At 37.5% G+C, this 26,479-nt stretch overlaps 1 protein-coding gene across 9 annotated transcripts in view; it reads left to right on the top strand.

Moving 5' to 3' along the window:
• The window catches only part of NAB1 (NGFI-A binding protein 1), a 45,016-nt gene extending 34,114 nt beyond the window's left edge, over positions 1–10,902 (top strand). For 5 of the 9 annotated variants that reach the window (XM_027125617.1, XM_027125608.1, XM_027125567.1 and 2 more), the window contains 5 exons: positions 2,034–2,123; positions 4,431–4,593; positions 6,700–6,816; positions 7,588–7,623; positions 8,378–10,902. In XM_027125617.1, coding sequence (XP_026981418.1) covers positions 2,034–2,123; positions 4,431–4,593; positions 6,700–6,816; positions 7,588–7,623; positions 8,378–8,466 — 495 coding nt within the window. In that variant the 3' untranslated portion in view covers positions 8,467–10,902. The remainder of the gene's footprint in view (positions 1–2,033; positions 2,124–4,430; positions 4,594–6,699; positions 6,817–7,587; positions 7,624–8,377) is intronic. The other 4 variants (XM_027125636.1, XM_027125588.1, XM_027125578.1 and 1 more) reach the window with 3 other exon arrangements.
• Positions 10,903–26,479: the final 15,577 nt, after the last annotated feature.

The following is a 26,479-nucleotide window of genomic DNA, read 5'->3' as shown; positions in this document are numbered from 1 at the left end:
AATAAGGTACATATTTTGTTATTATTACAACTTTTTCTGCTCTGTTATTATATAACAACTTCAGTTTTTCATTATTCACCTTTTGCTACAAATATACAGCTTTATCAAACAAGGAGAGAAACGTTTTGGAAGTTACTGACAATGTCTTTGAGGGTTCCTTGCGTAGTTTTCAGTAAAGTTAGTAAAACCATGCTGTCATGATGTTTGTAGTTATAAATTTCATGTGGAGCACTAAACAGGCCAAAAACAACCTTGATAAAATTAGTAAACATATTTGCGCATGTGTGTGTGTGTGTGTGTGTGTGTGTGTGTATGTGTATGGTATAAAACGGAAATAATTTAAGTTGCAGTGTTGTGCAGGAGTACAGTGTCCCGAGTACACTCTACTTAATATAAGAATATACTTAGGGGCTTCGCTGGTGGCACAGTGGTTGAGAGTCCGCCTGCCGATGCAGGGGACACGGGTTCGTGCCCCGGTCCGGGAAGATCCCACATGCCGTGGAGCGGCTGTGCCCGTGAGCCATGGCTGCTGAGGCTGCGCATCTGGAGCCTGTGCTCCACAGCGGGACAGGCCACGGCAGTGAGAGGCCTGTGTACCGCAAAAAAAAAAAAAAAAGAATATACTTATGTTTAATATAAGAATGTACTATTTAATATAAGAATACATATAAATAAGAATATATAAGAATACACACTGATACTCAGCAGTTATTGTATGCTAAAGGCAATATCTCATTTACTTTATCTCACAACAACCCCAATAGATAGGTTCTCTTATCCTTATTATTCATATGAAGGAACTGAAGTTCAGAAAGGTTAAGTTACTCATCCAGTGTCATGTAGCTAGTAAGTGGTGGTGGAATCGGAACACAAGTGCAGGTCTTTCTAATTCCAAAGCCCTATCACCTGTCCTTTGAACTGGTAAAGGAGAAATCACAAGTCAGCATGGAAGAATTCTGCAGAAATTCAGGTTGGGAATTTACTTTGGATTTTTACCACATTACATATAACAAAATAAATTCCAGATGGGATAGAGAGTTAAAATTTAAAAACAAAAGAAGCAATAAAATAAAGCTTTAGAAAACTAGAGGGTAGATTTGAGTACTTCTCAAATCTCTAAAGGAGAATGTCTTTTTGAATAGTATAGTAATAGAAGAAGTCACAAAGTAAAATATAAGTAATATACAACTATAGTATACAAAATTAAAACTTTTTTTTTTTTTTGCGGTACGCGGGCCTCTCACTGTTGTGGCCTCTCCTGTCGCGGAGCAACAGGCTCCGGTCGCGCAGGCTCAGCGGCCATGGCTCACGGGCCCAGCCGCTCCGCAGCATGTGGGATCTTCCCGGACAGGGGCACGAACCCGTGTCCCCTGCATCGGCAGGCGGACTCTCAACCACTGCGCCACCAGGGAAGCCCTAAAAAATTTTTTGATTATCAAAACAAAAGTATAAATTGGCTACAATTAAGAAAACAACACCCAGTACTGGCAAGGAAAACTGTCATATATTGCTTATGATACAATAAAGCAATAAAGGCCCTTGAGGAACATATGTAAAGGACATAAAAATATTCATCCCTTTGTACTAATTCTACTTCTGGGAACCTATTGTATTAGATCATCTAAACTATGGAAAATGCTGTCTCCATGAAAATATTTTTGCAGTGTTTCTCATAAAACCAAAAATAAGGCGAATAATCTAAATGTCCAATATGAAGATAGTGATTAAACTGTCAAACCACCAGATGAAATGTTATATAATCATTATTATCAATGATCATAAAATCTATGTTCCAGTGTAAAACACTGTGGATGTATAAACTTTTAATCTTTTTCATTTATGTTTTTATTGAGGTTACAACTGTAGAAATAAGGTAATTGTACCTTGAGAGACTGAAATCAAGTATTGTACATTAAAATCTTAATCATGATTATTCAGGTAATAGGATTAAGGTGGATTTCTTTACTTCATTTTCTGAGTTTTTGATAATATGGTTATTTGAAAGTAAAAAGGACATATTCTTTGACCCACAGGATGGGTTTCCAGATTTCCAGGACTCTGTGCAGACACTCTTCCAGCAGGCTAAAGCTAAGAGTGAGGAACTCGCTGCTCTTAGTTCACAGGTAACGTCAACCACCAGTTACTATTTCATAACAGCATCTGTAGGTTAAAAAATAAATGGCTGCTTCGACTAGCTTCAGTTTTAAATTCACTTTCATCCAAAGACTGAATTTATTTCTGGTTGTTTTTACAATGTCACCTGATCCACAGCTGTATCAGTGAGATAGCAGCATCAGCTAGGTTTAGTTTGCTTTGTGAGCAAAACCCGACATCTGCTACTTATTTTTTCTTTGAAGTTTTGTAGGAATTAATACAGATTCTCTACTTAAGAAAGAAGCAACTTGATACCAGGAAAACAGCCATGTTGATTATGTGTGTAATACAACTCTGAGATAAAATAGTTCTAGTTCTCAATAATATATTAATAGTCAACATTGTAACTATTGTTGAATCATTTCAATTCATGTATAATGCAAAATTAATTAATATATAGCTTCAGGTGCTTTTGCTGCTAAGTTATTTGATCGTGTACACAGAAATTAACATTTTAAAAAGTCATTTTTGCCTTTTAGAAAGTACTGTAAGTTTTATTCCTGTTGATCTTCTCACTAGTGACTGCTTTTGGTCAGATTTAGTAGTGCCAAGTTTTGTGTTTTCATGTTAAGAGGATGAAAAATACATTTCCCCCTCAGAAATCTTATTGAAATTTTATTAATTAATTAGTTACAAATTTAAATGAATTGAAGTTATGGTTCCTTTTGATCTCGTTTATTTATTTATTTTTAACATCTGTATTGGAGTATAATTGCTTTACAATGGTGTGTTAGTTTCTGCTTTATAACAAAGTGAATCAGCTATATATATATATACATATATATATACATATATATATATACATATATATATACATATATATATATATATATATATATATATATATATATATATACATATATATATATATATACATATATATATATACATATATCCCCATATCTCCTCCCTCTTGCGTCTCCCTCTAACCCTCCCTATCCCAACCGTCCAGGTGGTCACAAAGCACCGAGCTGAACTCCCTGTGCTATGCGGCTGCTTCCCACTAGCTATCGGTTTTACATTTGGTAGTGTATATATGTCTGTGCCACTCTCTCACTTTGTCCCAGCTTACCCTTCCCCCTCCCCGTATCCTCAAGTCCATTCTCTACGTCTGCGTCTTTATTCCTGTCCTGCCCCTAGGTTCTTCAAAACCTTTTTTTTTTTTTTTTTTTTTAGATTCCATATATATGTGTTAGCATACGGTATTTGTTTTTCTCTTTCTGACTTCACTCTGTATGACAGACTCTAGGTCCATCCACCTCACTACAAATAACTCAATTTCGTTTCTTTTTATGGCTGAGTAATATTCCATTGTATATATGTGTCACATCTTCTTTATCCATTCGTTTATTTGATTCAGAATAACAGTATAAGCTTTCATCCTATTCTATGAGTTAATATATTTCACCTATTGATTTTTACTACTGTGAATCAGGATTGTTTGTAACATATATATAACTTTATATAGTAGATGCCTTGTATTGCTCTTCTGTATAGCATGGCAGTGATTCCTATCTGTGTATTTTGACTATTACCTCCTTGGCAGAATATCACTGCTTTGACTGTCATAGGTATTATCACACATAGGTAATTTAGAGCAGTGCATAGAGAAGGGACTTAGAGAACACATGCAGAGATAAATTTATATGTCAGCCAACTAATTGTGTACTTTAAAACATGTCTTTTTATGATGGGTTGGAAAATACTGCAGTTTCATTCCATGATGAAGGTGAAGATCCTCGTTGGCACTGATGTTTTTCTGCATAAGTTGCATTGCTTAATTTTAGAGGGAGGTGTGTTTGTCTTGTTCTTCTAGACAGCCGTTTTACACCTTTTCTCCCCCAAATATACTGTCATCATATCAGAGTTTGTGTAGTGCCAGATCCTAAAATAAAAACGCCAAGACTTCGCCCTGTGTTTTAGAAGCAGTTTATAACAGATGTTGCTGTTGCTCTGAGGTTCCTTTTTTAAAAAATCTTTAAAAGGACTTGGTATCTTAGAAAACAAAGCTAAGGTTATTTTGCTTTTGAGCTAGAATGGAATTCTCTTTACAGAATTGAGCAGAAAGTTTTTTCCTTTCGTACAAAATCTAACATTCTGTGTTTTAACATGATGATATAGACATCAGTGCATATTTATGGAACGTGTATACCACATGAAGTATGAACTAATTTTAATGACTACTAAATATATTTGCTGCAGTCTGAAATTGGCATCTTTAAACCATTAAAAAATCTAGAATGTTTTAGTTACTTTATTTTCACTTTACTTACTAGCAGCCTGAAAAGGTGATGGCAAAGCAGATGGAGTTCCTTTGCACCCAAGCTGGCTATGACAGACTGCAGCATGCTGAAAGAAGACTGTGTGCAGGACTTTACAGGCAAAGCTCAGAAGAGCACAGCCCTAATGGCTTGACTTCTGATAACACTGATGGACAAGGTACATCTTTAGAGTGACCCACACCTTTAGAGCCAGCTACTCTGTGCACTTCAAAGGGAAACAAAAAATGGCTGGTTTTTTAAAACTTGATATTTTATGGAGATTATTTTATAGGTTCTCTATCAAAATTAATTTTTAAATTGTCCCTTTTTATAAAAAGGAAAGAATTCTTCCTGCAAATATAACTTGTAGAGTTTTTTTTTAACCTTATTATCCCTAAATAATAGCTGGCACATGTGATTGACATATATTTTGTAGAGGGTGGATGGGAATGGGAGATGTAAACAGTACAGATCATTTTTCCTGAAGAAATGGATTCCATGGGAGATGTTTATCATTTTTTAAAAGATTAAAACTTTGGATTTTTTTAGGCTTCATAAACAGATTTGTCTGAAATTTATAACATTTGGTTCCTAAGAGAATGTGGTGACTGCTTCTAAAGTACTAGGACAGAGTACAGAGATTTGAGGAGACAATATAAGAATGGAGAGACTTGTAGAAATTTTGTCTTCTTTCAGGCTTCACATTGGCCTGTAGTCCCTATGAAAATATTTTGTGTGGTGTATACTTTGGAAATTGTTCCCTTAAACACAGGTGTAGAAAGTTTTGATTCATGAGCATTTTTACCATTTTAAAAATTATTTCATTTTTTTGTATCCACAATGTGAAGAAAATCCCAAGTCATTGTCATTCACTCATTCAACAAATATTTTTTTAGTATCTCCTATGTGCCAGGCACACTTCTAGGCACTGAAAATGTAGCAGTGAATAAGATAAAGCTCCCTGCTCCCTTGGAGCTTGCACTTGCGTGGAGGGAGATGCATAGCATATAGGTATAGAACTAGATCCTCTAGTTTCAAATAGTGATAGTGTTTGAAGAAAAACAATTTTGTAGGACTTTTTTTTTATGTATTATTATACTTTTTTCAGAGAGTGGTTACTGTCGTCAAAAAAATAAGTTTTCTTTCTAAGTAAGAATACCATCTTAACCCGCATTCTTTAACTATAGAGTAAAACATTACACATCAGCAGATCAGAGTACTGGCAAAGAACGTTCTTCCTTTTTAAAATATTACAGAAACTTTTTAGTAGAAGTCTTGTTTAACTTCTCCAGTCATCCTTGACAGTTAAGACTGGAGTTAAGGGACTTCCCTGGTGGCGCAGTGGTTAAGAATCCGCCTGCCAGTGCAGGGGACACGGGTTCGAGCCCTGGTCTGGGAAGATCCCACATGCCGTGGAGCAACTAAGCCCGTGCACCACAACTGCTGAGCCTGGGCTCTAGAGCCTGCGAGCCACAACTACTGAGGCCCTTGCGCCTGGAGCCTGTGCTCTGCAACAAGAGAAGCCACCACGAGAAGCCCGCGCACTGCAATGAAGAGTAGCCCCTGCTCGCCACAACTAAAGAAAGCCCGCGTGCAACAACGAAGACCCAACACAGCCAAAAATAAATTAATTAATTAGTTAATTTTTTTTAAAAAAGACTGGAGTTAAGATGCAAAGGCATTAATGAAAGATTTGATGACTCTAATTTGTGACCCCAGGATAATCCAGTGTAGGGCAACAATTTGCTAAGTATGATGGATTTAGGTTTATGATAGAGTATGATTTGGCATATGAAACCTTTTTTACCATATCTGTTCTAATTATATTTTTTCATGGATTTGCCATAGGTTTTGTTGTTGTTGTTGTTCTAGTAATGGGTAATTGGCTTGAAGCCATCTCTGTCTCTGTAGTATTTGTTGTTATGTGGTTAGTGACCTGCCTTGGTAAAATGGTTGCACTAGTAAGAAAATGCCCCACAGAGGTGATGCATTATCTGCCAGAGCTGGGGTGCATACTGGAAATCTCAGTCTTTTCTTTAGTTTGTGATTAGCTCTTCAAAATGTCCTGGCAGAATGGTAGATCTTGAGACTAGCATGAGTTGCCATTTTCCTCCTAAACTATTATTTTAGATATTTCTCCAGCTATTTAAATTCTTCCAGTGCCTGTCGACTTTCCTTACTTATTTCCTAAGGAGTGTTCAGGCGATTTGTGAAAACTTATTTTTAAGAAAAACCATGATGCGTCTTTAATTACTCATATTGCTTTTTTTTTTCTTTTCATTAGGTGAAAGACCTTTGAACCTCCGAATGCCTAATTTACAGAACAGACAACTCCGTCATTTTGTGGTGGATGGGGAGCTGAGTAGACATTACTCCAGTGAGGCGAAGTCCCACTCATCAGGTGAGAATGTGGGATGTGCTTAGAGGGAGTAATATTTGAATAAACCATCTTTCCATTCTAATCTCCTAACTTCCACTGTCCCCCTCCTTAAAAAAGGGTCATTACTAATGATGTTACTAGTCCGTTTTCTCCCCTTGGAAGTAACAGATTGCTATGTTAATAGCCAGTCTTTTTGAGAACATGATATTCCAAAGGACTGACAGGGAAAAGCTCTTGAAGATTGAGATTATTTTGATTAGCTATTACATGAATGGTGACTTTATACACAATTCTGAACCAGATAATAAATGGCTGGTTTCAGTTATGTAATTCCCTTTTCCAGCCTTTCATAATATGAAATTGATGGACTATATGTTTGCTGTCCTGCTAAGAAAACCTTGTGTACCAAAATCTAAACTTTTCATGCAGCTGCATTTGGGGGATGATATTTGTATTTCAGAAGTAAACTGAGCTCCATAAAAGGACAAGCTGTTCCTTATTATAGTTTGGTGTTTTCATGTTTTTATCCAAGTAAAGTGAGTTATACAGACTTAAAGTATTAGACACCAACACCATTTGAAAGAATCTGGTATCATCCAATCTTTGAGCTAAAGTAACTTTAGGAGTTACTTGAAATCACTTGTTTCATCTGTAAAATAGAAATAATTTCTGCCTCATAGAATAGTTATGAGGATTAAACAAGATCGCCTATAGGCATTGCCTGGCTGATAGGAACTCAGTAAATGGTAGCTACTATTTTTATTCTTCTTCTTATGCTGAATTTCTGTATAGAGAGGAAAATTCATGAAGTGAACTGCCTAATTTCAGATAAGCTATTAATGTTGGTTACTTTTCTAGAATCCTTTTTAAAGTGTGTGTGTGTGTGTGTGTGTGTGTGTGTGTGTATCCCCCAGTATTAGTACTTCATGTAAATATTACATTTTATTGGCATTCTGTAGTATTTGTTTGACGTTGAAATAATTATTCATGTAACTCCAAGGAATGAGTCCTGTGAAAATAGAATCTTCATTCTTTTATCCCTATTTCTCCCACCTTAAGGTTTCATGGCTAGAGAAACTTTTAAAAATAGTTCCATGTTTAAACATAGAAGCTGTTTTTCTGCCTCATGTCTTCATTGATAGTAAATATTTTAGACAATAACTTTGTTGCATACGAGTGGCCAGTTTTATTTTATATATTTTATGTATCACTTTGGACCAAGCATTAAATAAAAATCAGTAGGTTCTATATGCTGTGTGCTTTATATACATTTTATGATTTAAGTCTCATATCACCCTGTGTAGATACTATCCCCATTTTATAGATGAAGACACTAAGGCTCAGAGAGGTGTGTAACTTGCCCAGAGATGTATACAGCTAGTAATTGGCAGAAATGGAATATAAATCCAGAATCCAAACTCTTAACCTCAACTCTGTAAACATAAAAATTTTATATGGAATTGCAGAGTCATGAATAATTGATACTGCTTGCTTTGGAGTTTGGGGGTTTGTTTTTAAGTTTGTTTTTTTGTATCCATTGATTTAAAATATCAATACATTTTGTGTTTCTCTTTTTATACAGAGAGCCTGGGGATTTTAAAAGACTACCCTCACTCAGCTTTTACTTTAGAAAAGAAAGTCATCAAAACAGAGCCTGAAGATTCAAGATAGCTATGATTCTCCCACTGTTCTCTGGAAATGGCATCAGATTTAAGGATAATGCTCCATCATAGAAATAAGCCTTAATAACCAATGTTGCCTCATTCAGCACAAACAGATTTCATAGCCAAAGCTTAAGGACTGATACAGTAATCTGTGGAAACCAGGAAGACAAAACTACAGCCACAAAAGAAAATTAAGAGAATGTTACAATCTGTAACAGAAATACTGATCCACATTCCTCTGTAAGTCATTTTATGTGGAAAGGCTTACAAATTAATATTGTAAGCATTAATTATTTAAGAATGTACAATGTATTTGTATAATTTATAGAAGTAAAATCTAGATGTTGAGACCTGTTTGGGCCAATAGGTGTGGATACAGTTTATCTTACTTGAAATTTCATTGTCTACTTTAAGTGTGTTTTGCGTAAATATTGTATGTCAGAGTTTAGAATCTTTGCAGTCATAAAAAAGAAAGTTTAAGTGATGTAGTTATTGGCAAAGTTGTAATGACTTTGGAAAAATGGAAAGCAAATACTCAATTTAAGTCAGGAAAATGTTGTAGATTTAATATCTGATAAAACTGATTTTGTTTAATAGGAAATGTGTCATTTCATAGTAGTCACATGTCATTTTTACTGGCTTAATTAGGCACATAGTTAATAAATACTGGAGTAATGTCAAAAAAATGAGCAATAGAGTATAAAAACCTCTCTTACCTAGTTGACCCAGGTTGCATTTTATGATAGCTACTTAAGGTATAACAAAAATAGGAAGCTATTAGTTGGACAGAGAACTAGAAACAAGTGGACAGATGTGTAAAAGCCTTGACTTAAAATTATTATTTCAGAATGTGTTATATAGATTAAGACATAGTAAGTTAACCCTAAATGTGATAAGGATGGTGACTGTTAACAAAGGCTATAATATATAGTAGAGTAAGTACTGTTTTATATCCAGAAATTCTTCTCTACGCACCAGAGTCAGAGAAGCTAGATGGCTCTCCCTGGGGAATGTCTTCCCATGCAGACCATCACAGGTTTAGACAATCAGTGCATCCACATTTGCAGGCATATTTCTATGGAGGTTTAGTTGACACATATTATTTATTTTACAATTTCATTTTCGTATACTTTTCAGATTTATGAATGCAGTTTTTTCTTAAAACTCATTTTAACTTGAAAATCTGTTTTAATTCCCCCTATTTAATTAATGGGTTGTATGCCTATATATGAGGGTGTGCTTAGATGTTAATAACATACTTGCATACTTACTAGAATTTCACATTGGAATCCATAGTGAAAAACAAATACTACTTCTACCAATTTACATTTTTTCTGTTGGTTTAAGAGAAGATGTTTGACAGCTTTACCTACTTCCTCCAGATTCATCTAAACCCAGATATTGCTGAGAAGAGTGTATTGACTTGGAATATGTGTTTTTTGTGTTGTTTTCGGTTCTGCTCTAGGTCATAACTATGTAAAAAATATTAAGTTATAATCTATTATACTAAAATTCATCAGCCAAATGTTAGATGAAATGTCTGCACTGTAGTCTCTGATCACTGTCACATATATAATTCCTTTTTCATTTTGATTTGTAGAATAGCTTTACAGTAGAAACACCAGTAAACAACTTTTATACTATTAAAAGGCTTTTTTTCCTTCCTAAATGTTTTAATTGTACCATAGTGTTTTGCCCACTGAAGAAGCTTTTTATGGACTTTGCAACTTTGTTGCTAGCTTGAGGTTGATTATTGTGATTGTATTGTTCACTGTGCATAGAAATAGTATGAATACGATTTACATAGATTGTTCAGTTTTTAATATTAGCCATAGAACTGGTTAGTATCTCAGTAGTTTCATGAAACGTTTCCTGTATTCTAATCTATTTTGAGAAATTCTGTGGGTTTTTTTTAATTGTGTCTTATGGTTCAAGTTTGTAGATTTTAATAAGCAAAAATTTTTAAAGATGTGGTAATCTTACAACTAATATTTATCTGTCTTTCATGACCGCACAAACTGCATCTTTAAATCCATAAATAAGTTTCCTTAAGTATCATACTTTTCTGGTCTTTCATGCTTAGTGATAAGGGGGAAGCACAAGAAAAATTTCAGTAGAATACAGTTTTTATTTTGTAAACACTAATGTATTAAACTTGCTATACATTGAAGCAAATAATATATATTTTTATTTGAATTGTATATATGAATTGGATGTTATAACTAGTTGATTTTTTTCATTGTGTTAGAGGTATTTTCACTGAACAAGGTCAATTGGTTACCTCAGTATTACAACCAATATAGTCCAAGGGACCATTTCTCCCCAAGTCTGTTTTGTACTTTATTACGTGAAGTCTGCGTTTCTGTGACTATTAAAGCTGTTGGTGACGTGGGATGAGTGCAGTTGCTTCCTGTGGCAATAAAGACTTTGTGTGCCCCACGTATCTCTGTTTATAGAGCTTTCTGCATAGCACTCCTCACAGTAGTATTAGCCTACCTGTCTCCCCTCTCTCATTTGGTCTGGACTTGAGTGTTAGGGGCCAGGGGCTTATTATACCTTAAGACTAAATATTATTGTCAGCTACCTTCATTTTTATAAAGTTATTTGGCAGACAGGTACTCTGGTCTGTCAGAGAGAGAATTTGGTTTATTTTGTTCTCACTTAAGAGAATGTTACAAAGACATTTTGAAAACTACCCACCATGTCTAACCAGCTAAATTAATAAATAAAAGGGGGAACATTAGGATTTAACATTCATGATATGCTAATATTTGCAAAGTCTTAATGTGATTTGGTCTCAGTATTAAGGGCTAATTATATGAAATTCAACTAACCTGTGGTAGAGAATTAGCAGAAGCTTTGCAACAAAGTGCAAAAATAGTGCTGAAGCCACACACTCACTGAGCTGATGGCTCAGCTTCAAAAACAGTGCTGAGCCACACACTCAGGTGAGGGTGGAGGCCACAGAAGAAATATAAGACATGGTCTTTGCCCTTTGGGAACCCAATACCTAGTTGAATGGGAACTATTACCACTCAGATAAAATCCAAATTTCAGTGTGTTACAGAGGGATGAATAAGGAACTGACATTTAACTGCATTCTGTGTTCAGTAGGTATTATGGTAGTAGATACTTTACAGGTGAAAGAAAGCACATTTAGTGAGTGACACTCGAGATCAGCCAGGACTGGAATAGTTAACAGAAAGAGATGGGGTGTGCTTATAAAGTCATAATGGTAGTACATTTCAACTTGAGGTCACTTTTTAAAAAATTATTAAGCTGAATGCTTGAAAATAATGCTTGCCATGAATAATCATTCTTTTGACAGTCCCGTTGAACCTATCAGAAGGCAGGGGGGAAAAAGTGCTTTTTCCTGTCCTTAATTAGTAAAACCACTTGGGTAAAAGCTTTAAGGTTTGGTGACTGTGAGCACCTAGTGTGCCTTTACAATTATAGTTGATGGTATTGAAAGACTTGAAACCTAAATAAGCATGCAAGGAATTTCCTAACACATGGTCTGCTCACTTGGCTACTCAAATGTTTTAAGTATTACTGACACAGTACCCATTTTGCTGGTGACTTCACTTAATACTGCACTGAGTCTTCAAAAGAAAATCAACAAGACATTAACCTAATGAAACTAGGAGGTCTGTCTCTTATAGGAAATGAATTCAGTTAGTAAAAAGCTGAAGTTAGAATTGAGCAAACGTGTTGTGTTTGTAACAGCTTGAAGCATAAGACCAAATATGGTAGCTGCTATTTAACTAAAAACCAACTTATGGCCCAGCTGTGTGCACGGGTGGCATTTCAGGGAATACAGGCTTATTTATTTGTTATCTGTGGGTGTTCTCATAAATGAGATTCTCAAGTGGGCCTCCAAAGTTAATAAAAGAATGATCCAATGTCCAGAAATTTGTTTTTATTGTAAATATGTTTAATCTCAAAAATCCTTCCTGTTGACTGTTTCTTTAGTGACTCTATGATTCTTATTTTACATAGGAGTGATCAAAAGCTAAATGCCAGTGTTTTTCTTACTTTCTGAGTATGCAGTAGTTAAAGCTTTAAAACCTCTTCTCTGGCCTTTGTTTCTACTGACATACGAAATTTTTTTAAAAAGGAAAAAAACACCTCTATGGTGTTTTAAATTTTTTATGCAGAGCTAATCAGAAATTTATTTTGTAAGTTCACAATCAACTGATAAAGTTAGAATCCAAAAACTTACTGTGTTTAACTTTTTAAGTTCAACATAAATCTTTTTCTATCCATAAGTTTATTTATTTTTAAATTTTTATTATAGTTGCTTTACAACGTTGTGTTAGTTTCTACTGCACAGCAAAGTGAATCAGCTATATGTATATATCTATCCCCTCTTTTTTGGATTTCCTTCCCATTTAGGTCACCACAGAGCACTGAGTAGAGTTCCCTGTGCTACACAGTAGGTTCTCATTAGTTATCTATTTTATACATAGTATCAGTAGCAATTTTACGGGAACTATGAATAACGGTTGATTCCATTTACAAAATTGGTTAAGATCCTTTATATTTTTATTCTTTCATATTCTGCCTGTCTTCTAAGGGCCACAACATTTTAAAGTATTAAAACAATATCCTGTTGAATTCTGGGTCTCCAGGATGTATCTGTTTGGTCACAGTTTCCAAGGTTTTATTGTTCTGACAGCTAAATAATCTACTTCCAGGTATTGCTCCCAATAAGGTTAAAGGTCTATTCTTTACCAGTTCATCTTCAGTTAAAGGAAATTTTTATGACATTTTTGTAGCAATTGCATAAAACTCGCAAGAGAAATGCGAGTTCTGTGATTCATCAGAAACGAATCACGAAAAATGCTGATGTTAGTTTTATTTCAACATCCATATCAAATGTTTAGTTATGATCCTTTTTCTGTTGCCTCTAATTTTTTTGTACTGTATTATACAATTGCTGTCTGTTTAAGTTTTCTAGTGTAACTTCTCAAAAGAATTGACTTCTTCACAATCTCGGAAATAGAGTTAATTGAATGCTGCCATCAATCATAATATTGCAAAATGCAGATTAAGTACATATAACACTGGTTTAAGATGGTAGTGCCAAACAAGTGTTACAATCAACCCAAGAATTTTTGTCATCAGCCTATTAAGAGTGACAAACTTTGTGAATTTCCTGGTAGTCCAAACAATTTGGTAATCAACCCAGGCTAGTTTTGCTGTGGGTGAGTACCAGTGACGGTATAAGTTAGATTGTGCTTCATATTTACACATTCTGAAACCTTATGAGTCATCTTTGCATTAAAAGCTTGCACCTCATAAATTTATGCTAAAAGTGCCGTGTTCAACACCCACACACAATCCTAAGCAAATAAGGCCATTCTCATGTAACTGTCACAGACACCCTCTGCTGACAGGTCACTAAGGCTCAAGTATGTAGGAAGGTATTTAAGTAGTGCACACGTAGGTGGAATCTTAGTGGTAACCGGCTCAGCAGAGGCATTTTATAATTTTCTGAGACTACCTACCATCCTCAACTGTGAACTGTTAAGCCAAACATCTGTGGTCTAGCCCCATGCCCTGCCATTTAGTATCCTTCCCAGAAGACAAAGTGATCTTTTTGGTAGCATGTTCTCATACTGTGGGTCCTCCAGAGTCACATCATTTTAGTTACAATTCCAAAAAGGAGTACACACTTTCTACCCTCAGGTCTCTGACAACGTAATGTAAGGATGTTTTCCATCAGCAGGTAAAATGGACTAGGTCATCTTTTTCCTTTCTGAAATCAGCCAGTTATTCTATCATCAGAACATGCCCGTACATTGATGAGTGAATTTCTTCTGCATGCATCAGCTAATTCTCAAATTGGAGCACATCTTTCTGAGTTTTACTTATGGGAAGACAGCTTGTGTAAAATAAGACAGACATATCACAGATATAACCAGGTACTTAACTCCAATTCTTAGAATATTAAAAAGCAATATCCACTTGTTAAAAAGATTAACAAGTAAATTTTAGGTTACCTAAACTTATTCAAAGAGAAGAAAAAAAATAATATATTGTAATATTTAAAAGTGAGAAGAGAGATCTAATTTCCCAAGATTTTTTTTTTTTTTTTTTTTTTTTTTTTGTGGTACACGGGCCTCTCACTGTTGTGGCCTCTCCCGTGCGGAGCACAGGCTCCGGACACGCAGGCTCAGCGGCCATGGCTCACGGGCCCAGCCGCTCCGCGGCATGTGGGATCTTCCCGGGCCGGGGCACGAACCCATGTCCCCTGCATCGGCAGGCGGACTCTCAACCACTGCGCCACCAGGGAAGCCCTAATTTCCCAAGATTTTAACTATTATGTATATAATAGTTTATAGGAAAAATATGTCACTTGTATGCTCCTTTATTAAAAAGACAACTAGTTCTGCTTTGCAAAGCACATGATCTAAAACAGGCTTATATTTCTAGTGACAGTTGTAGTAGTGCAATATATCAAATTTACCATTTTCTGGCACTGGGCTAACTGCTGTACATTTAATCCTCTCTGCAACTCCAGGAGGTAATTATTATTACCCTCATTTTACAGATGAGGAAACGGAGGTCTCCAGATTAGGTAATTAGTTATCACACCCCTAGTAAGTAGTAACTTGGGCCAGTCCACTTGTTGGATGCCAGTCCCTGTGCACCCTAACCTGTCAAATTTCCTCTCAACTGAGTGGCCTATACTCTTTCAATGTTTAACACAATAAACACTTTGAAATGCAGATACAGCTTAAATATACACATATATAGAAACTACTGGGCCAAGACATGGAAAGAACCTAAATGTCCCTTGACAGAGCAATGGATATAGAAGATGTGGTGTTTATATACAATGGAATATTACTCAGCCATAAAAAAGAATGAACTAGGGCTTCCCTGGTGGCGCAGTGGTTGAGAGTCCACCTGCCGATGCAGGGGACGCGGGTTCGTGCCCCGGTCCGGAAGATCCCACATGCGGTGGAGCGGCTAGGCCCATGAGCCATGGCCACTGAGCCTGCGCGTCCGGAGCCTGTGCTCCGCAATGGGAGAGGTCACAATAGTGAGAGGCCCGCGTACCGCAAAAAAAAAAAAAAAAAAAAAAATGAACTAATGCCATTTGCAGCAACATGGTTGCAACATGGACCTAGAGATTATCATACCAAGTGAAGTAAGTCAGAAAGACAAATACCATATGGTATCACTTACATGTGGAATCTAAGATACAACGCAAATGGGCTTCCCTGGTGGCACAGTGGTTAAGAATCCGCCTGCCAAGGCAGGGGACACGGGTTCAAGCCCTGGTCTGGGAAGATCCCACATGCCATGGGGCAACTAAGCCCGTGCACCACAACTACTGAGCCTGCGCTCTAGAGCCCACAAGTCACAACTGCTGAAGCCCGTGCGCCTAGAGCCCGTGCTCTGCAACAAGAGAAGCCACCACAACGAGAAGCCTGCACACTGCAATGAAGAGTAGCCCCCGCTCACCACAACTAAAGGAGCCTGTGTGCAGCAACGAAGACCCAATGCAGCCAAAAATAAAAATAAATAAATAAATAAGTTTAAAACAATTAAATAAATATGACACAAATGAACATATCTACAAAACAGAAACAACAGACTCACAGATATAGAGAACAGATGTGTGGTTGCCAAGGGGGAGGGGAGGTAGGGGAAGGAAGGATTGGGAGTTTGGGATTAGCAGATGCAATCTAGTATGTCTAGGATGGATAAACCAAAAGGTCCTACTGTATAGCACAGGAAATTATATTCAGTATCCTGTGATAACCCATAATGGAAACGCATATGAAAAATATATAAATGTATAACTGAATCACTTTGCTGTACAGCAGAAATTCACTCAACATTGTAAATCAACTATACTTCAATAAAAACCTTTTTTTAAAAACTAGAAAAAATTATCAATAGTTATCTTGGGCAGAGTAGAAGGACGTGCCCTCACTCCCTCTCGTGAGAGCACTGGAATCACAACTAACTGCTGAACAGTCATTGATAGGAAGACACTATAACTCACCAAAAAAGATACCCCACATACAGACACAGGAGAAGCCACAATGAGACGGTAGGAGGGCCGCAATCACAATAAAATTGAATCCCATAACTGCTGGGTGGGTGACTCACAAACTGGGGAACTCTTATACCACAGAAGTCCACCCACTGGAATGAAGGTTCTGAGCCCCATGTCAGGCTTCCCAACCTGGGGGTCCAGCAACAGGAGGAGGAATTCCTAGAGAATCAGACTTTGAAGTCTAGGGGATTTGATTGCAGGACTTCAACAGGACTGGGGGAAACAGAGACTCCACTCTTGGAGGGCACACACAAAGTAGTGTGCACATCAGGACCCAGGGGAAAGAGCAGTGACCCCATAGGAGACTGAATCAGACCTACCTGCTAGTGTTGGAGGGTCTCCTGCTGAGGTGGGGGGGTGGCTGTGGCTCACTGCAGGGACAAGGACACTGGCAGCAGAAGTTCTGGGAAGTACTCCTTGGTGTGAGCCCTCCCAGAGTCTGCCATTAGCCCCACCAAAGAGCCAGGTAGGCTGCAGTGCTGGGTCACCTCAAGCCAAACAGAGAGGGAACCCAGCCCCACTCATCAGCAGACAAGTAGATTAAATATTTACTGAGTTCTGCCCACCAGAGCAACACCCAGCTGTACACACCACCAGACCCTCCCGTCAGGAAGCTTGCATAGCCTCATGCACCAAAGGGCAGACAGCAGAAGCAAGAAGAACTACAATTCTGCAGCCTGTGGAATGAAAACTGCATTCACAGAAAGACAGAAAGGCAGAAGACTATGTACCAGATGAAGGAACAAGATAAAACCCCAGAAAAACAATTAAATGAAGTGGAGATAGGCAACCTTCCAGAAAAAGAATTCGGAATGATGATAGTGAAGATGATCCAGGACCTCGGAAAAAGAATGGGGGCAAAGATCGAGAAGATGCAAGAAATGTTTAACAAAGACCTAGAAGAATTAAAGAACAAACAGACAGAGATGAACAATATAATAACTGAAATGAAAAGTACACTAGAAGGAATCAATAGCAGAATAACTGAGGCAGAAGAATGGATAAGTGACCGGGAAGACAATATGGTGGAACTCGCAGCTGTGGAACAGAATAAAGAAAAAAGAATTAAAAGAAATGACAACAGCCTAAGAGACCTCTGGGACAACATTAATTGCAACAATATTTGCATTATAGGGGTCCCAGAAGGAGACGAGAGAGAGAAAGGACCCGAGAAAATATTTGAAGAGATTATAGTCGAAAACTTCCCTAACATGGGAAAGGAAATAGCCACCCAAGTCCAGGAAGTGCAGAGAGTCCCAGGCAGGATAAACCCAAGGAGAAAAACGCTGAGACACATAGTAATCAAATTGACAAAAATTAAAGACAAAGAAAAATTATTAAAAGCAACAAAGGAAAAGCAACAAATAACATACAAGGGAACTCCCATACAGTTAACAGGTGATTTCTCAGCACAAACTCTACAAGCCAGAAGGGAGTGGCACAATATGTGTAAAGGGATGAAAGGGAAGAACCTACAACCAAGATTACTCTGCCTGGCAAGGATCTCATTCAGATTCGATGGAGAAATCAAAAGCTTTACAGACAAGCAAAAACTAAGAGAATTCAGCACCACCAAACCAGCTCTACAACAAACGCTAAAGGAACTTCTCTAAGTGGGAAACGCAAGAGAAGAAATAGACCTACAAAACAAACCCAAAACAATTAAGAAAATGGTCATATGAACATACATATCGATAATTACCTTAACCGTGAATGGATTAAATGCTCCAACCAAAAGACACAGGCTTGCTGAATGGATACAAAAACAAGACCCATATATATGCTGTCTACAAGAGACCCACTTCAGACCTAGGGACACATACAGCCTGAAAGTGAGGGGATGAAAAAAGATATTCCATGCAAATGGAAATCAAAAGAAAGCTGGAGTAGCAGTACTCATATCAGATAAAATAGACTTTAAAATAAAGAATATTACAAGAGACAAGGAAGGACACTACATAATGATCAAGGGGTCAGTCCAAGAAGAAAATATAACAATTATAAATATATATGCACCCAACATAGGAGCACCTCAATACATAAGGCAACTGCTAACAGCTATAAAAGAGGAAATCAACAGTAACACAATAATAGTGGGGGACTTTAACACCTCACTTACACCAATGGACAGATCATCCAAACAGAAAATTACTGAGGAAACACAAGCTTTAAATGACACAATAGACCAGATAGATTTAATTGATATTTATAGGACATTCCATCCAAAAACAGCAGATTATACTTTCTTCTCAAGCGCACACAGAACATTCTCCAGGATAGATCACATCTTGGGTCACAAATCAAGCCTCAGTAAATTTAAGAAAACTGAAATCATATCAAGCATCTTTTCCGACCACAACGCTATGAGATTAGAAATCAATTACAGGGAAAAAAACCAAAGAAAACATAAACACATGGAGACTAAACAATACGTTACTAAATAACCAATAGATCACTGAAGAAATCAAAGGGTATATCAAAAAATACCTAGAGGGCTTCCCTGGTGGCGCAATGGTTGAGAGTCCACCTGCTGATGCAGGGACACGGGTTCGTACCCCGGTCCGGGAAGATCCCACATCCATGGAGTGGCTGGGCCCGTGAGCCATGGCCGCTGAGCCTGCGCGTCTGGAGCCTGTGCTCTGCAACGGGAGAGGCCACAACAGTGAGAGGCCTGCGTACCGCAAAAAACAAAACAAAACAAAACAAAAAAACCTAGAGACAAATGACAACGAAAACATGACAATCCAAAACCTATGGGATGCAACAAAAGTAGTTCTAAGAGGGAAGTTTATAGCAATACAATCCTACCTCAAGAAACTAGAAAAATCCCAAATAAACAATCTAACCTTACACCTAAAGGAACTAGATAAAGAAGAATAAGCAAAACCCAAAGTTAGTAGGAGGAAAGAAATCATATAGATCAGGGCAGAAATAAATGAAATAGAAACAAAGAAAACAATAGCAAAGATGAATAAAAGTAAAAGCTGGTTCTTTGAGAAGATAAACAAAATTGATAAATCTTTAGCCAGACTCATCAAGAAAAAGAGGGAGAGGACTCAAATCAATAAAATTAGAAATGAAAAAGGAGAAGTTACAACACACACTGCAGAAATACAAAGCATCCTAAGAGACTACTACAAGCAACTCTATGCCAGTAAAATGGACAACCTGAAAGAAATGGGCAAATTCTTGGAAAGATATAACCTTCCAAGACTGAACTAAGAAGAAATAGAAAATATGAACAGACCGATCACAAGTAATGATATTGAAACTGTGATTAAAAGTCTTCCAACAAACAAAAGTTCAGGACCAGATGGCTTCATGGGTGAATTCTATCAAACATTTAGACAAGAGCTAACACCCACCCTTCTCAAATCTTTCAAAAAATTGCAGAGGAAGGAACACTCCTAAACTCATTCTATGAGGCCACCATCACCCTGATACCAAAACCAGGCAGAGGTACTACAGAAAAAGAAAATTACAGACCAATATCACCCATGAATACAGATGCAAAAATCCTCAACAAAATACTAGCAAACAGAATCCAACAACACATTAAAAGGATCAGACACCATGATCAAGTGGGATTTATCCCAGGGATGCAAGGATTCTTCAATATACGCAAATCAATCAATGTGATACACCATATTAACAAATTGAAGAAGAAAAACCATATGATCATCTCAATACATGCAGAAAAAGCTTTTGACAAAATTCAACACCCATTTATGATAAAAACTCTCCAGAAAGTGGGCATAGAGGGAACTTACCTCAACATAATAAAGGCCATATATGATAAACCCATAGCAAACATCATTCTCAATGGTGAAAAACTGAAAGCATTTCCTCTCAGATCAGGAACAAGACAAGGAAGTCCACTCTCGCCACTACTATTCAACATAGTTTTGGAAGTCCTAGCCACAGCAATCAGAGAAGAAAAAGAAGTAACAGGAATACAAATTGGAAAAGAAGAAGTAAAACAGTCACTGTTTGCAGATGACATGATACTATACATAGAGAATCCTAAAGATGCCACCAGAAAACTACTAGAGCTAATCAGTGAATTTGGTAAAGTTGCAGGATACAAAATTAATGCACAGAAATCTCTTGCATTCCTATACACTAACAACAAAAGATCAGAAAGAGAAATTAAGGAAACAATCCCATTCACCACTGCAACAAAAAGAATAAAATACCTAGGAATAAACTCACCTAAGGAGGTAAAAGACCTGTACTCAGAAAACTGTAAGACACTGATGAAAGAAATCAGAGATGACACAAAGAGATGGAGAGATATTCCATGTTCTTGGATTGGAAGAATCAATATTGTGAAAATGACTATACTACCCAAAGCAATCTACAGATTCAATGCAATCCCTGTCAAATTACCAATGGCATTTTTTACAGAACTAGAACAAAAAACCTTAAAATTTGTATGGAGACACAAAAGACCCCAAATAACCAAAGCAATCTTGAGGGGAAAAAATGGAGCTGGAGGAATCAGACTCCCTGACTTCACACTATTCTCCAAACTACAGTAATCAAGACAATATAGTACTGGCACAAAAACAGAAATATAGATCAATGGAACAGAATAGAAAGCCCAGAGATAAACCCATGCACCTATGGTCCACTAATCTATGACAAAGGAGGCAAGGATATACAATGGAGAAAAGACAGTCTCTTCAATAAGTGGTGCTGGGGGGCTTCCCTGGTGGCACAGTGGTTGGGAGTCTGCCTGGCAATGCAGGGGGCATGGGTTCGAGCCCTGGTCTGAGATCCCACATGCCACGGAGTAACTGAGCCCGTGTGCCACAACTACTGAGCCTGTGCTCTAGAGCCCGCAAGCCACAACTACTGAAGCCCATGTGCCACAGCTGCTGAAGCCTGCACACCTAGAGCCCATGCTCTGCAACAGGAGAGGCCACCGCAATGAGAAGCCCGTGTACCACAGTGAAGAGTGGCCCACGCTCTCAGCAACTAGAGAGGGCCCGCGTGCAGCAGCAAAGACACAAGGCAGACAAAAATTAAATAAATGAATAAATAAATAAATTTATTAAAAAAAGAAAAGTGGTGCTGGGAAAACTGGACAGCTACATGTAAAAGAATGAAATTAGAACACTCCCTAACAGCATACAGAGAAATAAACTCAAAATGGATTAAAGACCTAAATGTAAGGCCAGACACTATAAAACTCTTAGAGGAAAACATAGGCAGAACACTCTTTGACATAAATCACAGCAAGATCTTTTTTGACCCACCTCCTAGAGTAATGGAAATAAAAACAAAAATAAAAGAATGGGACCTAGTGAAACTTAAAAGCTTTTGCACAGGGCTTCCAAGTGGCGCAGTGGTTGAGAGTCCGCCTGCTGATGCAGGGGATGCAGGTTTGTGCCCTGGTCTGGGAGGATCCCACGTGCTGCGGAGTGGCTGGGCCCGTAAGCCATGGCCGCTGAGCCTGCGCCTCCGGAGCCTGTGCTCCGCAACGGGGGAGGCCACAGCAGTGAGAGGCCCGCGTACCGCAAAAAAAAAAACAAAAAAACCCACAAAGGATTAATCTCCAAAATATATAAACAGTTCATGCAGCTCAATTTAAAAAAGACAAACAACTCAATCCAAACCTGGGCAGAAGACCTAAATAGACATTTCTCCAAAGAAGTCATACAAATGGCCAAGAAGCACATGAAAAGCTGCTCAACATCACTAATTATTAGAGAAATGCAAATCAAAACTACAATGAGGTATCACCTCACACCAGTTAGAATGGGCATCATCAGGCAATCTACAAACAACAATTGCTGGAGAGGGTATGGAGAAAAGGGAACCCTCTGGCACTGTTGGTGGGAATATAAATTGATACAGACACTATGGAAAACAGTATGGAGATTCCTTAAAAAACTAAAAATAGAATTACCATATGACCCAGCAATCCCACTACTGTGCATATACCCAGAGAAAACCATAATTCAAAAAAACACATGCACCCCAGTGTTCACTGCAGCACCATTTACAATAGCCAGGTCATGGAAGCAACCTAAATGCCCATTGACAGACAAATGGATAAAGAAGATGTGGTACACATATACAATGGAATATTACTCAGCCCTAAAAAGGAACGAAACTGGGTCATTTGTAGAGACATGGATGGACCTAGAGACTGTCATAGAGAGTGAAGTCAGAAAGAGAAAAACAAATATCGTGTATTAACGCATATATGTGAAATCTAGAAAAATGGTACAGATGAACCAGTTTGCAAGGCAGAAATAAGAGACACATGTAGAGAACAAATGTATGGACACCAAGGATGGAAAGTTGGGGGCGGGGTGGTGGTGGGATGAATTGGGAGATTGGGATTGACATATATACACTAATATATATAAAATAGATAACTAATAAGAACCTGCTGTATAAAAAATAAACAAATAAAATTTTAAAAATAGTTATCTTAAAATACTGGTAAATTCTCAGATTTAACAGTAATGTTAGTAAAATATTGTTTATGTTATATTTTTTTTAAAAAGGAACTATTGGGCTATATGCACATGAGTATAGATCCACTGGTTAGTTGTTAGTGGTGTCTAGATTCCAGCAAAAGCTTCCTAAAGGAAGTAAGTGTCAAGCCATTCTGAAGGCAGCAGAGAATTTAAGGGGCATTACGCTGCTTTAGGGCTAGCACGTATGAAAGGCCCAGGTTGGGGAGCAGAAAAGTCACATTCAGGTACCACTGGGAAATGTAATGCACTGGAGCAGAGAATTTAGATAAAAATTTAGAGATGAAACATCTAGAAAAAAAAATGCTCACTAAATGGAGTCTTTTGAAACTCATACAAAGTTCTCATTTAATTTGGGAAGCAATTAAGAGTGTTTGAGGAGGGGAGTGAAACAGTCCAAAAATGTTTGAAACAGGATAAAAGTAATATATATCAGATTCTTAATATAAGGTATTCCAAGGAGCCTCCAAAAAGCTTGATTCTGGCTCTGACATGTGGAAAGACTGACTAGGATGCTGTTGCAGTGTTCAGCCTTCAGGTGGTCAAACTAGACTTGAGCAGTGAGAATAAGGAGCAAGGGGAATAATAGTTAAGGCTGTCCAATCATTCAATAATTCATTAATTCAGCAAACATTTGTTAAGCCACCTGCTTAAAAATATCCAGGTACAGTGTTAGGAACTGGGGATGAAAAGATCATAAGACATGGTCCCCCCCCTTGAGAGATACTCACTGTCTAGCAGAGGAAGACAGCGATTGTTGTTGTTGATGAATTGGCAGGACTTGATAATAGACTAAAATAAATGTCTGGCTCATGTGAAGGGAACATATTGGTCAACTGGATAAAAAATTATCCATGTTTGTGGCCCTGGGAAAAGGAGGGAATAGTAGCACCACTTTACAGAGGAATTTAGGAAGGAGAGTGAGTTTTGGTGTTCAATAATATTTCGTTTCAGACAGGTTCAATTTGGAAGTTGTTGGTATATGTGAGAGCGCTGCCCTGCAGGCAGCAAGAAATATCAAACCAATGATAATGATGGTCTAAGCTGGAGTTGATTTTTGAGAATTTGAAGTCATTTTCCTAGAGAGACTCCACCAAGAGCAAAGTTAGTTATAGATAAACTGATAATCCACAAATAAACCTAAAAAGACCCCCGAATAAAGGTTTAGGTGTGTTTTGCGTGTGTCGTTTAGAGGGAAGAGAGGAAGGAGGGACTGAGTGAAGGAAAAAATTAGCTAGATTTCAAACCATGTTTCACTTCATTTGTGCCTCCAAATTTCACCCACAAATTATTTATTACAAAGGGAAAAAGCTAATTTTACAATTGTGAAATCTAGTTTATTATCCTTTCCTGAAATGAGTGGAAAAATTCTAGAAATAGCACCTTTATTTAAAGCTTGCAAGGCTATCTTTATCATTATAATTGTGACCAAATTAATCCTTTCCACAAACCAGCAAATTTGGCATTATTTTTCTCATTTTATGAAAGAAAAACTGCACTGAGAGGTTTAGGAGCTCACTGATACTTTGAGAAGGAATTAGTTTGCAGGTGACAATTGTTTCTGCTTTGATTTCTGTCTTTAATGAGGAAAGAAAATCAGACTGTGTATTTAAAAAATATAGGTTGCCTCCAGCCCCTTTATGTGGACCAATGTGAGGGCTCCAATGAGACAATTACAGAAGGTTGAGGAAGAAGCAGCATAGGCACTGACGGCTTAAGATAAATTCGAAGTCAAATGTAAAGATTGTTACTTTGTTTCTTAAATGGAGAGTCTTTTTTTAAGATAGAGAAATCGTGTGTTGTTTTGTTAAATATTTTCTTAAAACTCAAGGGTTTTCTAAATCCAACAAAAATTATCACGAACATTTTTTAGGCATGCATCTAAGGACAAGGTGATGTTAAGAACAAATTAAGGTATGATTCCTGAACTTGAAACATTTATAATATAAAACAGACGACATTATTCTGAACAAATTTAAAGAATAAGAGAAAAAATTACAAACTGTGCCCACCATCCAGACCCATACTCTGCCTTCACTCAAGGATGTGCACACCAGGAATGGGTATCATTGTGGGCCATCTTGAAGGCTGCCTTCCACGGGGAGGAGGGGACAATGAGCTCTGTTTGACATGCTGAGTTTGAGAGGCCATCAGTTTATCTTAGTGGAGCTATTTAGGATTTACTTGGAAACAAAAGTCTGGAGATGAGGAAAGCCTGGAGCTCAGGTCAAGACTGGGGTCATGGATTGGGGGGTTATAAATGGTAGTGTGTCTTATAAATGGTAGTTGAAGCCATGGGAGTGAATGAGAGAGGGTAGAAATAGGAGAAAGTTAAACATAGAATCCTGGGAAATATTAACTCATATGGAGCATGTGGAATGAGAAGAACCGCCAGAGATACAAAAGGGCAGTTAGAGAGAAGAACAGAGAGAGAGAGTAACATCCTGGAAGCTACAGAGTAGAGGTGATCAGTAATGTCAAATTAGACAAGAGTCACTTAGGATGAGAACAGGCTGTTGGATGTGATTATTCAGTAGGGCATTGTTAACCTTTAAGAGTGTGCTACCAAACAGGGTAATTGGGGAAAAGAATTGGTGCAACTGTCTAATGCAATTCGCTAAAGTAAAATACAACATACTGATAAAAGTAAATAGAGTATGAAAATTAGTAATGGCCTTGATATAGGGCATCTTTTATGCAAATCTAAGGGTGGCCTATTCCTTGATAAACACCACATCCCTCCTTCATCACAGATTAGACAGATTTACTTAGAGCTATTTGACACACCCCAGCTCACGATGCAAGTCAGAATTCAGTGCATCTGGATCCCTTAAGCTCCTCAGCTCAGCCCCTGTCACACAGTCTGCATCTCAAAAGGCTGAAGTAGAATCCCACAACAACTGATCAGGAACACCAAACTTCACAGCAGAACAAGTTTGTGTAAAAGAAAACATTTGGGTTTTTTGTTTTTCTATGCATCTCAGTAAAATGAGCTTTTAACTGTAAAATACTAATGACTCGACCCATGATGCCAGGCTACCAAAGTAAACATCTGGCTGTTTATAATAATCTGTGTTTATTTGTTCTAAAACACTTCATTTATTTTATCACTGCTTATTTGCAGTTTTTATGTCTTCAAAAATAGGTAGTAAAAAACAAGAATGAAGAGAATGTTTAGAAGAAAACAGAAGTTCACCAATGTATATGTATTTTTAAAGATTTAAAATACATTTTAACCTCTAGAATGTACTTGTTTTCCTCATGCTAAGGGCAGCTTTGAGTTATGATTAAAACACTCTAATAGCTGTAGTTTAGCCAAAACATATTCTCCCTGATCTCACAGAAATGATGAACTTGTGACTTTAATTCTATGAAGGGAAACTGGTTACATCTGCTCTTTGCTTCTGCCAACAAAGGGAGTGAATGTATACATAGCAGAGCCTAAGAAGGAA

Source organism: Aethalodelphis obliquidens, unplaced genomic scaffold, assembly GCF_003676395.1.
Source record: "Aethalodelphis obliquidens isolate GAN/ISIS:26980383/991018 unplaced genomic scaffold, ASM367639v1 scaffold2, whole genome shotgun sequence".
NCBI lineage: Eukaryota > Metazoa > Chordata > Mammalia > Artiodactyla > Delphinidae > Aethalodelphis > Aethalodelphis obliquidens.
This window is presented reverse-complemented; position numbering and strand designations above follow the sequence as displayed.